The sequence below is a fragment of the Symsagittifera roscoffensis genome, chromosome 8 (genome assembly GCF_963678635.1).
Source record: "Symsagittifera roscoffensis chromosome 8, txSymRosc1.1, whole genome shotgun sequence".
Lineage (NCBI taxonomy): Eukaryota > Metazoa > Xenacoelomorpha > Acoela > Convolutidae > Symsagittifera > Symsagittifera roscoffensis.
The window spans coordinates 33888016-33903899 of NC_087069.1; the positions used below are offsets into that span (position 1 = coordinate 33888016).

Consider the following 15884-nt stretch of genomic DNA (forward strand, 5'->3'; position numbering starts at 1 on the left):
AAATAATTGAAACACCACACGACCTTATTACGTATCTTCAATTATTTCATTGACACTTAACAATTGTAGGCTACTTTTGAAACGTTAAAGTGATTGCTTTGATCTGAGATAAGGGAAAAAACGAAAATGAAAACAACTGAAAATGAAAAAACGAAGACAGACCGTTGTTGTGCAAGAAACAGATACTGTTCCGACCACATTCAAAAACTACAATTTTTTAATTACTGTCTTTTTTGTATTCGTGGTGCGAAGACAAAAGACACCACTGAAAGTTTTTGAACATAGCCAACTAACAGTTGGAAAATAGTAATGAAAGCAAGGAAACTGAAAAAAACTGACTTGCTTTGTCAAGAGTCTTCAAATTTGAATTTCGAAGAAAAAAATAGATGGCCTTAAAGCTCTTTGAATTAGTAGAAAAATTTATGCTGGACACTGTTTTGTTAAAATTAACCCAATTTGAGATAACTAGATCAATAGGCAAAATTTTTATTTCGCTGGGAAATCTGATAATTAATTTTCATTTTCGATCATGTTTTTCGTTAACTTTACATTTTTGCTGTTAGATAGTGGATTTTGCCTTCCTTTTGACAATAAAACACAGAAAAATTTACAAAAAATCGAACCGCGAAAAATAAAAATTGAGTGTGAACAAATTGTTTCCTGAAAAAAAAAACAAAAAAAATCAGCAAGACCTATATAAGAGTCTTTACTACGTTCATTACTCTTAAGCATTTTCAAATTTCAAAGGTATAATATACCAGGTTAAACCTCTTTTAAATTCAAGAAAAAATAGTAATTGAGACTTTTTGAAATCCACTTCCGATAAGGAACGGAACCTCAAACCGCACTTTTGTAGTTATTAGAGCATTTAAAAAAAACGGAAAAAATCATCAAGACTTCTTGGAAAAAAAAACCGAAAAAATCATCAAGAGCTATTACGTGGAAAAAACTTCGTTCTTTTACACAGACAAAATGCAGGCCAAAATTTCTCGAGATGACAACAACTTCGAAATTTCTTTTCGGAAACAAGATCTCGACCACAGCTTTTTATAATAAAAATGACAGGAAATTCAATGCACTTCTACACAGAGGCGAAGTTGCATTTCGCATACACAAGCAAAAATATGACCGATAACACTACTGGGAAAATCTGAATGAGTAAATCTTTCGGTCAACAAAATTTCTTCAGTAACGCTCGCTAATTATGAGTCTACATAATTGCAAATTAACGCAAGCCAATTATGACGTATTAGCAGTACCAGTCAGTTTGAAAAAAAAAGAAATTTACCAACTAACATGCCTCAATTTTTAGAGCTGACGCATTTAAGCTAGTATACGAAAAAGTTCATTAAAAATATCCGACCCTGCCCAGGTTCGAACCCTCTTATTTTGCTGCGGGTCTCCTTACCTACCTCTACGCTATGATACCTTGAAACTAAAGTGCTATTTTCAATATAATAGTCTGTGCTAGTAACCTTAGCATTGGCTGTAATCAATAGGTGGTTATTGATCAAAATGGACACTTTCAAAATGAACACATTTTGTCGCAACAATATTTGCGACTTAGACTGGAAAAAAAGACAGACAATAACTTACAAGCGCTCTCCGAGGTACCTGATTTTCCGTGCAAAGAAACAACCTAGTTCAGAGTTTTTTCCGATGACCTAGCGAGTTGGTCGGACAAACAACAAGACAAACAAGTTTGACTAAGTTCAAGAAATCTCAAACTTCGTAAAATTAGTAACCTTAAACTTCGTTTCTCAAAAACCGATACTTTATGGCGTAATATTGAATTCATTGCAAACAGTGTTTTTGTACATTAATATCATTACATGATTAACTAAATGCTGCCAAAGTAAAGACGTTGACCTGGAAAGCGTTACCCAGCAAATCTTAATTTTCATATGATTAAAAGTGTGATATCACTTGATAAAATTCTTTAAAAATTTGCGGTTAAGCATAATAACTAAACAACTAATTTTGAATAACACTTCCGTTGAGGCTGGAATTTCAAATAGCTAAAGCCAGAAATGCTGCAGTCACGAAAAGGCCTGTCCCAAAAGTCTGCTAATAGGAAAAGTTAGCATAGATTTATTATACTACCACGCTGTAAGTTATGCGGAAATATAAGATAGTAGGCAATATTACAGACCTTTTAGAAAGACAGACCTTTTAGACAAACATTAAGAAACTTTATTGTGATATATTGCTCTATGCTGAGATAGGAGTAGTAAGTTATTTGACGAATAACTCGACCTGACAAGAAACTCACCATCATTGACCAATTAATACATTTTTTTAAAAAAGCAGTTCTAAACATTTCGATTTCACTCCATGATAATGCAAGCTTAACGTATCAGCCATTTCAAAATGAGGGTTACACTAAAAATTTAAGCTTTTGATCATGCGAATTGATATATTGGAGCAGTATATATCACACTAATAAAACCAGTGTCTATTTCGCCAATATTCGCTAGTTTTCAATCTTTCATCATCGCTTCTCGAACTGCAGGTTGTGCAACTGTATTGACATCCAAAACTGAAACGAGCAACACTTTTTAGCCTATGAAATTTTCAACTTAGATATTGCAATTAATGTTCTGGCTAACAATTCAAATGTAGTATTATGATGCTTCCAATTTACAGATGATTTACGATAAAATCGCGCCTTTATTTAGTTTCGCACAACTTCGAATTCGCGATGTTAAGCTATTTAGTTTCATATTTTTCCAACAATTTTGTTCCGTCTACGGGGTAAGATACCGTAAAATCTATGAGCAGCATTGAGCGTAAACCTTTCGATGAAACGGTTTTAAAAAATTTCGGATTCTAATAGGGCGTCCTATTCTAAAATATAGGAGCGTCCTACGTATTTCATTCAAATGATAAACTTTGAACTTTTCTCTGTTTAAGATTACCTACAAACCATTTCGACTAATCTTGTTTACATTTCGAACTCTAGGTCAAGCTCAAAATCTACTTAATCTAACAATCCGAATGTCACTCACTTTTCTTAACTAATCTTTTCTTGTCATCTAAGCTGAACTGGAATCGACTACAACTGAGTCAAGTGGCGCCGCTGAAGCCCCACTGCCAGAGCCGTTTTTTGTCAGTCCCCCTGATACTACAGCACCTGCTCCACTGTCAACCCCCCCTATGGTCGGCCACTCAGGTGGCGATCTAATACCACTGGCAGAACTGAGACCCCCGAGGGAAGAGGAGGCGCTAGATCCACTGCTTCCAAGACCCACAGAGTGCCCACCCAGGGTTGATCCCTGCTCGAGGCGCTTGCCTAGAGCTTTGATTGCTAGGTCCCTTGAAATATAAAAAAGGCTAAACTTTTAAGTTCAAATGCCAGTAATCAGTAGGAAAGGTTTTATTGAACTCAAGGAAACTGTTAAAAAGTGACCATTTTTTCTATTTACTTTTATTTTTCAAGTGATCGAACAGAAGCTAAATAGAAAAGCACAAAAAACAGATAACTCTCTTTTATCTCTAACACTATTGAAAAGGTCATCAAGATTCCTCCGACTATATAAAACTGATAATGACGATGAATGGCGTCTACTGGACGGTAGCTACAGTAAATAAGGACAGCACTTACCGTCTCCTTTGGTTATCCGCACGTTCGGCGGGAGTCATCTGTAAAGTGAGAGTGTTTGTAGAGCCCCCACCCCCAGATCCAGTCACTCCTCCGCCTAGTTCATAGCGTCGCACCATCTTCCGACACAGGCCCACTTTCACAAAACCAGCATGGACTCCATTAGCAACAACTACACAAAGAGACAAACTTTACTATGTGCTAGCTAGCTAGTCACACGCAGCGCAAAGCCATTCGACGCATCACTTAACAAAATGGGAAACTATGATCAAAAACATAGCTAACAAGCTGTTGGAAAAGAGTCAATGAACGCAAAGAAACGAAAAAAAACTATCTTATTTGAAACCAAATATGCCCTGAAAAATTTTCAAATTTGAAAATCAATTTACGACTGACAATTTTTTGATAAAATTAACCCAAATTGAATCAAACTGAAGCTTAAAAGAAATCAAGCCACAAAAAAAATCAAACGAGTGTGAGAGAATTTTCCTGAAAAAAGCAATAAAAAACATCACGAACTCTATGAGAGTCTTCGCTCCGTTCATTGAGAAATTTAGAAAACAATTAGAAATATTCCGAAAACAAATAATATTGACAAAAAATATCACGTTTTATCTACTTCTTGAAATGATTTCAAAAAACTTAAAGAATATACACAAAAGCGGAACGACGCAACATTTGCGATACAAAAAATAGCAGTAGTTCGGTAGCAAAAAAACTAAGCCATATTTTAAGAGGAAAGACAAATTTTCTTATTCATTTCCATTGGTAATGGGTTAAGGTTTAGATAAAAACAGATAAAATGACAGGAAAGGTCTCAAATTTTTTTCATTACTTTGTTCATTGTACCCCGGATTAAGAAGGTAACTTGATATAGTTAAACACCACGTTTAAAAATTTTTATTGCATTTTTGATGCTCTGGGACAAAGATTAAAAGCGTATTTTAAGGTGAATATTTCAGCTTTTCCAAAGAGAACCACAAACCATTGTTTAGGAGTTCAAAAAAAAACGGAAATAACCTAGCCAACTGACTATTGGAAAAAAGTACTGAACGAAAGGAAACAGAAAAAAAAATCGTTCGAATTTTACAGAAAAAAACATTAGCCCTTAAAGCTTTTTGAATTTCACAAAAAAAATGATTGAAGCTTTTTCGATAAAATTAACCCCCCAATTTCAGAAAACTAAATCAATAGGCAAACTTTTTATTTCGATGAGAAATCTGAAAATCAAACTCCAGTTTTGAAACTAGAAGTCAATCACGTTTTCCGTAACCTTTACACTTTCACTGTTCGATAATAGAGTTACCCACACGAAAACACGAAAAAAGCAGCTTTATAAAGTGAGATCAAAAAGATAGAAATCAGCCTCGATTTAGTAAAATTTTGCTACGTATGGGCATGGGCTTTGAATCTGCGAGCTCGAGAACAGGAGTCTCACGCCCTGCCCTCTCGTCGACGAACGCTTAACAACCGGCAAACACTAGTCACAAATAAAGCAGCTACCTATGCTATCAAAATGCCAAGGCTATGCAGCAAAATTGGTACCAAATTCAAATAGGTACAATTTTGCAGTAATAGTTTGGAATATAACAAACTGAAGGCATCCACAATAATTTCGCAAGAAATTAACTGGAAAGCATACAGCCACATTATGTATAAATTATTTATTTCAAAAAATTGTGGTTTAAAAAATTTCCGAAATCGAGTTTTCATTATTGTTATGTTGTTTGAAAAAACAATTTTTTTTTCAGTGTTTAGTGTGAACAAAGGAAATGAAGTGAATAAAGAAATCAAAGCCCAATCCGCAAAAAGTCGAAATTGAGCGTGAACAAATTTGTACTGAAAAAAAAACAAGCAAAAACACTAAGACTTATAAAAGACTACTCATTACGATCTTGAATCTTAAAAAAAAAACGAAAAATATGCAAAACCATAGTTTTTCTTTTTAAATAATTTTCTTAATTCTTTTCAAAAATACAACCTAAAATCCGTTTAAAATGTAGCAACTCAATTACCTTTACCAACTGGGCTTTAGAAATGACGTTCAGAAATTTAGAAGAAACCTACAAAAAGAAGCCGACAAAAATGAACAGACGGTCGATAGTTCGAAAAGGCAGAAAAATTATACTCTACAAAAAGAGGTAACGGCTGCACTCGAACACAAGTATTTCTCGTCTCAAGCAGATGTGCTATCTCTACACCAGATGCGCTGGATAACTCGTTGATTTTGAACTTATAATCAAGCAAAATGCAACACAAGTAACTTTCACGGGAACAAAGTTGTTTATCGCAAGGAAAAGGAATCAAAAGTCAAACCGTGAAAAATTATATTTGTGCATGAACAATTTTTAGCGATTTTTCCTAATTAAAAAAGTTACCTACAAAAAAAGTTACCATGACCTATATAAGAGTCTTCACTACGTTCATCGACTCTTAAAAATTCTAATAAACGGCCATTTAAAACCCAGATGTGCTCAAAAAATATCTGTTGTCCAGGCATTCTATCAAAGCAAAGATGCCAACTCATTTTATTTAAATAGCTGTTAACCAAAAAAAACTCTATATTCCGATTTGATAACGCTTACTAATCGCAAGCTTAATGAAACTTATATTCGAAAAGCTGCTAAGCGTTCAAGCCTCCATGACTAGTATTGAACTAAACGATAGAGTTGGTTTACAAGGGAATCGGAAACTATGCCGACAAAAAGTAAACCGAAGTCGAAAAAACTGAAATAAAGAATTTTCGAGTTTTACCACATATGTATTAGATGTGGTAATCAAATCAATCGATAGCGGTAATTCAAGACCATTGCAAAAAAGTAATAGGTTGCATATGACATGCAATAACTGAATGCTTATAACGTTACCTGCTGAAGTCTATGAACAAAGTTATGTACAAGGAAAAAGTCTTGAACCCGGTTGCAACACACTTGCTAGCACAAGAGTAACAAAATCAGAAGTCAAAACGCAAAAAATAAAAATTGAACGTGAACAAAATTTATGACCTTTTCCCAAAAAAGTGAGATCAAAAAGATAGAAATCAGCCTCGATTTAGTAAAATTTTGCTACGTATGGGCATGGGCTTTGAATCTGCGAGCTCGAGAACAGGAGTCTCACGCCCTGCCCTCTCGTCGACGAACGCTTAACAACCGGCAAACACTAGTCACAAATAAAGCAGCTACCTATGCTATCAAAATGCCAAGGCTATGCAGCAAAATTGGTACCAAATTCAAATAGATACAATTTTGCAGTAATAGTTTGGAATATAACAAACTGAAGGCATCCACAATAGTTTTGCAAGAAATTAACTAGAAAGCATACAGCAACATTATGTATAAATTATTCATTTCAAAAAAATTGTGACTTAGAAAATTTCTGAAATCGAGTTTTCATTATTGTTATGTTGTTTGAAAAAACAATTTTTTTTTCAGTGTTTAGTGTGAACAAAGGAAATAAAGTGAATAAAGAAATCAAAGCCCAATCCGCAAAAAGTCGAAATTGAGCGTGAACAAATTTGTCCTGAAAAAAAAACAAGCAAAAACACTATGACTTATAAAAGACTACTCATTACGATCTTGAATCTTAAAAAACGAAAAATATGCAAAACCAGAGTTTTTCTTTTTAAATAATTTTCTTTTTAATTCTTTTCAAAGATACAACCTAAAATCCGTTTAAAATGTAGCAACTCAATTACCTTTACCAACGGGGCTTTAGAAATGACGTTCAGAAATTTAGAAGAAACCTACAAAAAGAGGCCGACAAAAATGAACAGACGGTCGATAGTTCGAAAAGGCAGAAAAATTATACTCTACAAAAAGAGGTAACGGCTGCATTCGAACACAAGTATTTCTCGTCTCAAGCAGATAAGCTATCTCTACACCAGATGCGCTGGATAACTCGTTGATTTTGAACTTATAATCAAGCAAAATGCAACACAAGTAACTTTCACGGGAACAAAGTTGTTTATCGCAAGGAAAAGGAATCAAAAGTCAAACCGTGAAAAATTATATTTGTGCATGAACAATTTTTAGCGATTTTTCCTAATTAAAAAAGTTACCTACAAAAAAAGTTACCATGACCTATATAAGAGTCTTCACTACGTTCATCGACTCTTAAAAATTCTAATAGACGGCCATTTAAAACCCAGATGTGCTCAAAAAATATCTGTTGTCCAGGCATTTTATCAAAGCAAAGATGCCAACTCATTTTATTTAAATAGCTGTTAACCAAAAAAACTCTATATTCCGATTTGATAACGCTTACTAATCGCACGCTTAATGAAACTTATATTCGAAAAGCTGCTCAGCGTTCAAGCCTCCATGACTAGTATTGAACTAAACGATAGAATTGGTTTACAAGGGAATCGGAAACTATGCCGACAAAAAGTAAACCGAAGTCGAAAAAACTGAATTAAAGAATTTTCGAGTTTTACCACATTTGTATTAGATGTGGTAATCGAATGAATCGATAGCGGTAATTCAAGACCATTGCACAAACGTAATAGGTTGCACATGACATGCAATAACTGCATGCTTATGACGTTACCTGCTGAAGTCTATGAACAAAGTTATATACAAGGAAAAAATCTTGAAACCGGTTGCAACACACTTGCTAGCACAAGAGTAACGAAATCAGAAGTCAAAACGCAAAAAAAATCAAAATTGAACGTGAACAAAATTTATGACCTTTTCCCAAAAAGAAAAAATCATTGACACTTATTAATCTAAATAAATACAAAAAAGATTTTAAAGAAGCAAAATTAATGTTTTGACCGGTAGATGCCGTTTGATTAAATAATGGTTTTTATGGCTGTTGTCATAATTTTTGGAACGTCTAAATCTAATTTAGCAGTGAACTGTTTGCCACTTTGATACTTAATCTTTACATTCATTCATCCTATTTCTTTTTCACCGAAATCTTTTTTCCGAAAAATGCGTTCGGCATCTAATACAAAAAGTTATTTTCAGTTACAAATTGAGTGTTAAAAATTCAGTTTTGAGTGCATTTAGGTTCAGATGAATATTGAATCAGATTTATCTTTAATTGGTAGAAATGGAAGGTTCTCATGGTTGCTCACATGACGCAGTAATACATTATGATAAGGCAAAAAATAGCGGGTCCCTTAACCTTGCTTGTGCTTTGACGAGCAACATGGAGTTTGAGTTTCTGTCGCTAAAAAGACATGCAAGATAAAATGCGAAGTACGCAGTAAATAAAAAAAATCGTAGTCGCTCGTCTGTGTAATTCCTGGAAACGATTAGTTAAGCTCAACGTATTCGAGACCAGGCTGACGGAAAATAAAATCGAACTAGCTCATTTAAAACACAATTAGATAACTGAGAAGAAATTTATTTCAGCAGACGTTTTGCTGAATCGCCAAGTTTAGACACAGCACGTTCATGATCATCTCGATCTCATTATAGACAGCCCGATAACGAACTCATTATAAATTATTTATGATCTTATTTTAGTGTCATTAGATTCGCGTTAACCTAAAACTTGCTGAATTGCAGTTGGTGATCTGATTTATGAGTATCAGGGTTTAACTACCAGAACAAAGTTGGTAATTGAGCAAGAATACAGCAAACAGTAGCTCTAAAAATGTCAAAAACGAAAAACAAAAAAGAAATGGATAAAACTAATTAAAGTTCTACTGGGTGGGGGAATCGAACTCCCGAACTCGAGACTGAGACTCACAAAACCTAGCAACTGCGCGATGGTCTCTTGACAGTCGTCAAACACTACTCACTAAAAATCCAGATAGAAAAATATAACGGTATGCAGCAAAAGTAAGCAAGCCACAAGCAAATTGTCACAAACCAAAAGAGTAATTTATTTGCGACTTGGGGGAATAAAATAGATTTGTTTCTGAGAATTTGAATTGAACCATTCAAAATAATTTATGCGAGTCAAATCATTATCAAAGGATTCAATCTTATTTCAGTTTTAAAATATTAAGTGCATAAGCCGTCAGAATTAAAGCCGACACCCAATAAGCTGAGAAACTAACTGAAAAATTCAGACAGCACCAAGAAAAAGTATCATTGCATACACTTGCTAGTACATCCCGCATAGCAAGCACACACGAACTTAATATAGGTGGTACATCAAAAATTACAACTTCTTATTCGGTTTACTCTGTGAACAAAAAGTTTTAGGAGAAAATCTCTTAGAACGCGCTTACAACACCCTTGCAAGGTTGAAAAAATGTACCACCCCAAAGCTCTTTCAATTTGTCAATAAAACTATCCTCATTTGAGAAAACTGGATAACACAGAGGCGAAGCTGAGCTTCACAAAACTTGATATTATTATTATTACGACTCTACGACATGAGTTGAAAGGGGCATTCCCCTCAAAATTATCGTAAGTCAGAACGTCAATTGTCGGCAATCCTTGCACAGGCACACTGTGCGCCATGTCCAAAGGTTTGTCTCAGAAAAAAAATGTTTTTAAAGTAAGACCACAAGTAGTCGAGAAATCGGCTTTTGAGTCCATTTTCTTCCAAATAGTTTACTTCTATAGAAAAGTTTGTTCGGTAACCTGGGGTTCGAGTTCGGAATCAGATACATGGTCCAGTCTATGCATATTTGGCCGTTAAAAATTTTGAAAAGAAAAAACATGTCGATCAGTTCCAGAAACAAGAGAATCGAAAAGATATTGAGCATCTTCAGTCTTTCTACTATCCAGCATGTCGCGTAGTGTAGAAAATTTTCGATTGTGTTCATGTTCATTTTTGAGGGACACCGTGCAGGGCTGCCGTATAAAAGAATCGGAAGCAGCATGGACTTGTAGAGATTCAACTTGGTTTGCATACATACGGCTGGTGAAACATTTCTTTTTATTTGAAAAAAAAAATACTTTTGTTGCTTTCGCTATAACATCTTCGACAAGATTTGTTCAATTCAGAATCTTGTTTACAATAACACCTAAGTCTTTTTCCGCTGACTTCGTTTGAATAGACTCTTCACCAAGCATCAGACCAACATTTGTTGGCGAAGAACAGAAAATTCAGAACGGCACACTTCTCTACGTTGAAATCTATAAAGCTTGCGGTGCTCCAATTTTGCAGTCTATCGATGCCATCTTGCATATTATTGCTTGATCTGTGGGTAGCAGCCAGAAGTTTCGTGTCGTCGGCGAAAGAGAAAATTTGATTGACTATTTCATCCGGAAGATCGTAAACATTAACAAAGAAAAGCAGCGGCCCCAGTAGTGATCCTTGTGGAACACCACTTGTTGCACTTAAACATCCAGAATGGTATCCATCTATGTCCACAAATTGTTTTCTGTTACTCAAGTAGCTTCTAATAAGTTTCAGAGTCTTCCCAGTGATACCAAGTTTTCGGAGTTTCATAATCAGGACATCATGAATAATAGTGTCCAAAGCTTTAGCAAAATCGAGATAGACAGCTTGCGTAGTCAAATTAGAATCGTTACTGTTGAGTGACCTCGCCGGAAGCCATGTTGGGATGCATCTAGATGGGACACTATCACTGGGTGTACAGCATCAAAACACATTTCTCGAAAATTTTCGAGACTATTCAATAAAGTCACCGGCCTGTAGTTGACTACGCTCGAATTGTCGCCTTTCCTAAATAATGACTTGACTTAATCAATTTTCTATTGGTTTGGATAGATGCAAGTTCGACAATTTGTTCTGAATAAATGGCTCAGCGATTTTGACAAAACTTTTGAAATTTTGAACAATGGTGGAGGTATTGCGTCGGGGCCTTTCGACTTGATTTCGTCCAAGCATCCGCGGATACTCAGAATTTTGTCCTCCGAAGTGTCAATAAAAACTTATGGCGCTGAAGCAGGTTCCTCGTTGAATGCGCAGTCTCGATTTATAGTGAACACCGATTGAAAATATGCATTGAACAAATTTGCCTGTGATGACTTCGTTGTAGCTGAATTGTTACCCCAGTGAACTGATTCCGGAATATCGCTGCCTTTCCCTAATGACTTGAAGTACTTGAACAATGAGCGCGAGCTGCGACCATTGGCGAGGTTACTTTCATAAGCTGTTTGGTCGTCTTCACAGGCTTTGCTTAATGCTACCTGTTTGCTTGTAAGCTTAACTCGGAATTCTTCTGTTTCTTTGCGTTTCAGTTTGCGTTCTAACGTTTCAAGTTTTTTCAGTTTGCGTGAAGTTTCGCTGGACTTCCACGGTTTGAGTTTCCTTCTATGATTGGTTCGTGTAGGAACTCTCCTTTCAAAAATTGGTGAAAGCAGTGAATGCCATTCATACAAAAGTATGCTCAGATTTGACCAGCAGATTCCCTTGTGCAGATTCCCAGCAGCTCTGTGATCTGACATTGTCTAATTGCTGATGAGGTATAAGCTCGATCGAGCTGAGAGTCGTTTTCAATTTTCAATACAAAGTCGTAATTGAATAGCATAAGGTCGAAAGTGTTCGCATTAGTAATCAGGGAGTCCACAGTCAGTGTTAAGTTAACTAAGTTGAGTGAGTAAACGATCAATTTTTCGTAACTGTCTTGCGGGCACAAAGATCTCCTGTTGATATTCAAGTTCCGATCTCCCACGAGAATTAGGTTTCGTTTCGAGTCGGCTGCGATAGCTTTAAAGAAGATATCCCATTTTGATTCAGTCCACCTATATGAGCTTCCTATTGGTGGGTTATAAGCACAGAAAATCGAACACGGCAGATGCGTGTCGATCCGACAAGCTATGATGTCGAGATCACCAGTGTTCAGAAAGCAGTGTCTCAACTGGCGTTTAACCCCAATTAAAACTCCATGTTCGCTGGAAGATGTAGGTGATCTCTCTTTGCGGTGAAGATGATAGTCTTGCAGTAGGAGTTCTTCATCAGAGAAATTATCAGTCCACCAAGTTTCAGTCACATTGAAAATATCAGGGTTGCTAAGTACAATTGCTTTGCTAAAAGCAAGTCTTCCTCAAGTTTTATAAGGCTGCGAGTATTGATTGTTATAATTTTCAAGTCAGTTGAATGTCATTCTTGAGCGTTGATGTCGAAATCTTCAATCACCTTTATCTCGATATCGTCGTACAGCAGCTTCGGTGATTTTATTTTCAGTTTCTGTCTATCAGCGCCTTTATCGAGGACTTGTCTCGGCAATTTCAGTAGTTTGTTTTCAATCGCCATCTCATTGTCATCCAATACACGAGACACATACTTTTTCATTGTATGCTTTCAGACTCTTGGCCCTTGCGAGCGAAAGTTGTGCTGAACATATCGTTGAGAGTGTAGCTAAGATTATTCGGTTCCCCGATTTAGGTCCCGTAGTTTTCCCAAGTCGCCGGATTTGCGTAATTGTAGAGTCGACTTTTAGAAACTTCAATTTGGATGTGGTCACGATCAGTTTGCTCGGCGCATTTGTTGCCTTCGATCAACCTCGTACGTTCTCTTTTTATTTATATTTGTAGCATTTGCAGTAAAGATGAATGAATGACTACAAAAATGAATGACTACGCTGAGTATCACAGAAAAAAAAAATGAAAAAAAAAAAAACAAAAAAACTTCTAAAAATCAATTGCAACACAATCAATTAAAAACTGCAACACAAGCCAAGATATCTGGAACAAAATTACGCGCATCATTAGCAACTTTACAAGGAGCTTTCGTAATGCTAGAAAGAAGCCGAATTTTCAAAACGTCCTTTCCGCAGAACAAAAATTTGCAGACAGAAATCTATATTTGCCGAAAACAGGTCTCGATTTCCAGGTCTCGATTTCCAGCTTGCAAACAGGTCTCGACTGGAATCGGAACTCCCTGGCTTTGTCGTCTCAAGCATGGGTGTTACAGCAAATAGGAAGAGAGTTGAACTTTCAAAAGTTAAACCTACCACTTTTAAAAAAACCGCGCTACGGGATCTAAGCCGACAAAAATAAACGGACCGATGATAGCCGGAAAAATCACAAAAACTCTAGTTTACAAAAATTACAGGTCCCGGCCGCATTCCAACCACAATCCTTCGCCGTCTCAAACAATTGAGTTACCTGTACGCCAGATGGTTGACCGAATTTGAATTTATAGTTACCAAGCGGTAACAAAGCCGACAATATTTGAGCAGAAACTTTTCATGCCAGAAAAAATTCTTAACTAAGAAAGAAACTTTACGTTCCCTATCTTTTTCAATGCATTTAAAACAACAATCAACAAAAAGAGCAAACTTCGATAAGGCCCGCTCAAAATATAAATGCTGCAACAGAAAGGCCCAGTAGATGAGTCCTGTGAAAAAAAATTTCTATACGGGAGAAAAAGTCACGTACCCGATTGCAATACCATTGTTTATCGCAAGGATGAAAATCCACTTTTGAATTAAAAACTAAGAGAAACCAGAATTACTAATCTATCAAATCAATTAAACATATCATAGACTGTTAAAATTTAAATTTTCACGAACCTGCGACAATGGGCTGTGCAATTTCTGGGAAAAAAGAAGCAAAAGTGAATCCATCGGACAGATCTCCCCTTGTGCTGGTATGAAGTTGATAGAAGCGCAAGTATATCCAGCTGACTAGCACACCATTTATCAGCAACAGGAGCGTTGGAGCTAAAGATCAGAAAAGAGCTCTTTTTGATTTCTATCATCATCAGCATGTTATATTGTTCCGACTTTCGATACGAAAGTAACGGAATATTTGTGCTCGGGGGTGGGTTTTTTTCAGGCATATTTTGACTTTTTAACTATCCATTTTTGACGCAATTTTTTTTTATCATTCAAAAGGTATTGTTGTCCTGAGTTTAAATTTGAAAAGATATTTCACATTTCACCTGTGATCATTTTTCGTAAAATTATGGGGGTTTAAAGATTGCCATTTTGGCCAATTTGGGACAATTAACGCGCGATATATTTCGAGCTATTAACGCGTAAGCGGAGATTTAATCCGTTCTAGAAATCGTTCCAAAATGGTTGAGCGAAGCTTATTTGCCAAAATTGATTTGTTGCAAGGAACGAAATCTTTATATGGCGTGTGGGGGATAATTTTCATAAAAAATTTCATATTTTAGAAAAAAAGTTTTCATTTTATTTTATTTCATTTAATTTTTTTACGTTATTACTGCTGCTCCATAAGCCTTAAAAGGCAGTCGGAACATTCAGGGCTTCGCACTGATACGAGCTTCGCCCTGATACGAGCAGTCTTGTTCTATTTAAATTTGAAGAAAATTATTACCTGATGTTATATTAAGTAATGTCATCAACAAGCAAACGATGACAGCTGTAAAAGGGAGATGTTTTACGCGGATATGCAGAAAGGGAAGTGAAGAAATAACTTCTTCAGGAAGCAGCTGCTTAAGGGCCACTAAGACTCCTCCTATAAAGGCAGCTAGGCCACAAACTCTGGTTTCGAAAAGAAATTGTTCGTTCCCAACTGCCATGAAGGAGACTAAATACATGAAGGTTGTCCATAGCCCACTGATGGTATTTGTAATCAAGTAGAATAACAGCAACTCTAAATCTCCCCACAAAGGTTGCACATATCTGCCAGCTAAAAATATGAACAACCAATTTCTGAATAAATTCCAAATATGCACATCGATCAAAGCGTATGTGAACAAAGTCCAAACTTTGAAGCTCGGAATGAGATTTCCCGGAGTAATACCAAGATGCTCTTCGATACCATTTATAAATGACAGGCAATAGAAAAGGGTAACTTCAACTAGCAAAAATTTTATAAACAATCCAAACGACTGAGTGGACTCCACGCAAGCTCTTAACGATACGTCGGCACCACTCAGGGACGGGAGGACCTTCTTCATCGGCTTTAGCTTCTCATGGATCTGAAAAAAAAATCATTTTTAATACTGATAAACTTATGTGTTTTATAGGATAATTCTATTATCGAGGATTATTCTGTAAAATTTTGATTCTTTCAAAGCTGGTGATGCACTTATGTGCCAAAACTTTCATAAATTACATTTCTAACTCCTTCGATAAACTTTTATAATTCAGAAGGTCCGCAATTATCATGGTAACCGAAGTTACTACACTAATCCTTCATCCTTTCATCCATTCGAAAAAATTGGGAATTTCTTTTTTTATACACAGCGGCCAAGCAGAGCTTCGCATCACTTGCGATACCAGACAAGTAGCATTCCAATCTAGCAGACAGGAAAGGAAGCGATTAAATCCAGAGAAAACGGAAAACTTTCGATAAAACCACAATTAAAAAACTTCGAAAATTGTCTGGGAGGATCTTCTATTTGCGGAAAACACTTTCTGAAACCCATTCGACAGCGTTTGATGAAAATTTAAAAACAATCGAGCGTAGAAAATAGTTGCCAAATGTGCCAGTCG

At 36.0% G+C, this 15884-nt stretch overlaps 1 protein-coding gene across 1 annotated transcript; it reads right to left on the reverse strand.

Moving 5' to 3' along the window:
- Positions 1-690: 690 nt before the first annotated feature.
- On the reverse strand, positions 691-15363 carry LOC134853547 (transmembrane protein 115-like). The gene is made up of 5 exons (XM_063869546.1): positions 14761-15363; positions 13989-14138; positions 3605-3773; positions 3009-3315; positions 691-2539 (listed from the first exon to the last, which is right to left on the reverse strand). The coding sequence occupies exons 1-4, from the start codon at positions 15344-15346 to the stop codon at positions 3036-3038; spliced, it is 1185 nt and encodes a 394-aa protein (XP_063725616.1). The 5' UTR covers positions 15347-15363; the 3' UTR covers positions 691-2539; positions 3009-3035.
- Positions 15364-15884: the final 521 nt, after the last annotated feature.

What these genes read in the sequence shown, in the direction of transcription:
- LOC134853547 (XM_063869546.1), bottom strand. Translation starts at nt 15,346, where the DNA reads ATGAAGAAGGTCCTCCCGTCCCTGAGTGGTGCCGACGTATCGTTAAGA. An exon ending in ATTACTTAATATAACATCAG is followed by an intron (nt 14,139 to 14,760) that starts GTAATAATTTTC and finishes TCTGATCTTTAG; the next exon opens with CTCCAACGCTCCTGTTGCTG. An exon ending in GCGGATAACCAAAGGAGACG is followed by an intron (nt 3,316 to 3,604) that starts GTAAGTGCTGTC and finishes TTATATTTCAAG; the next exon opens with GGACCTAGCAATCAAAGCTC.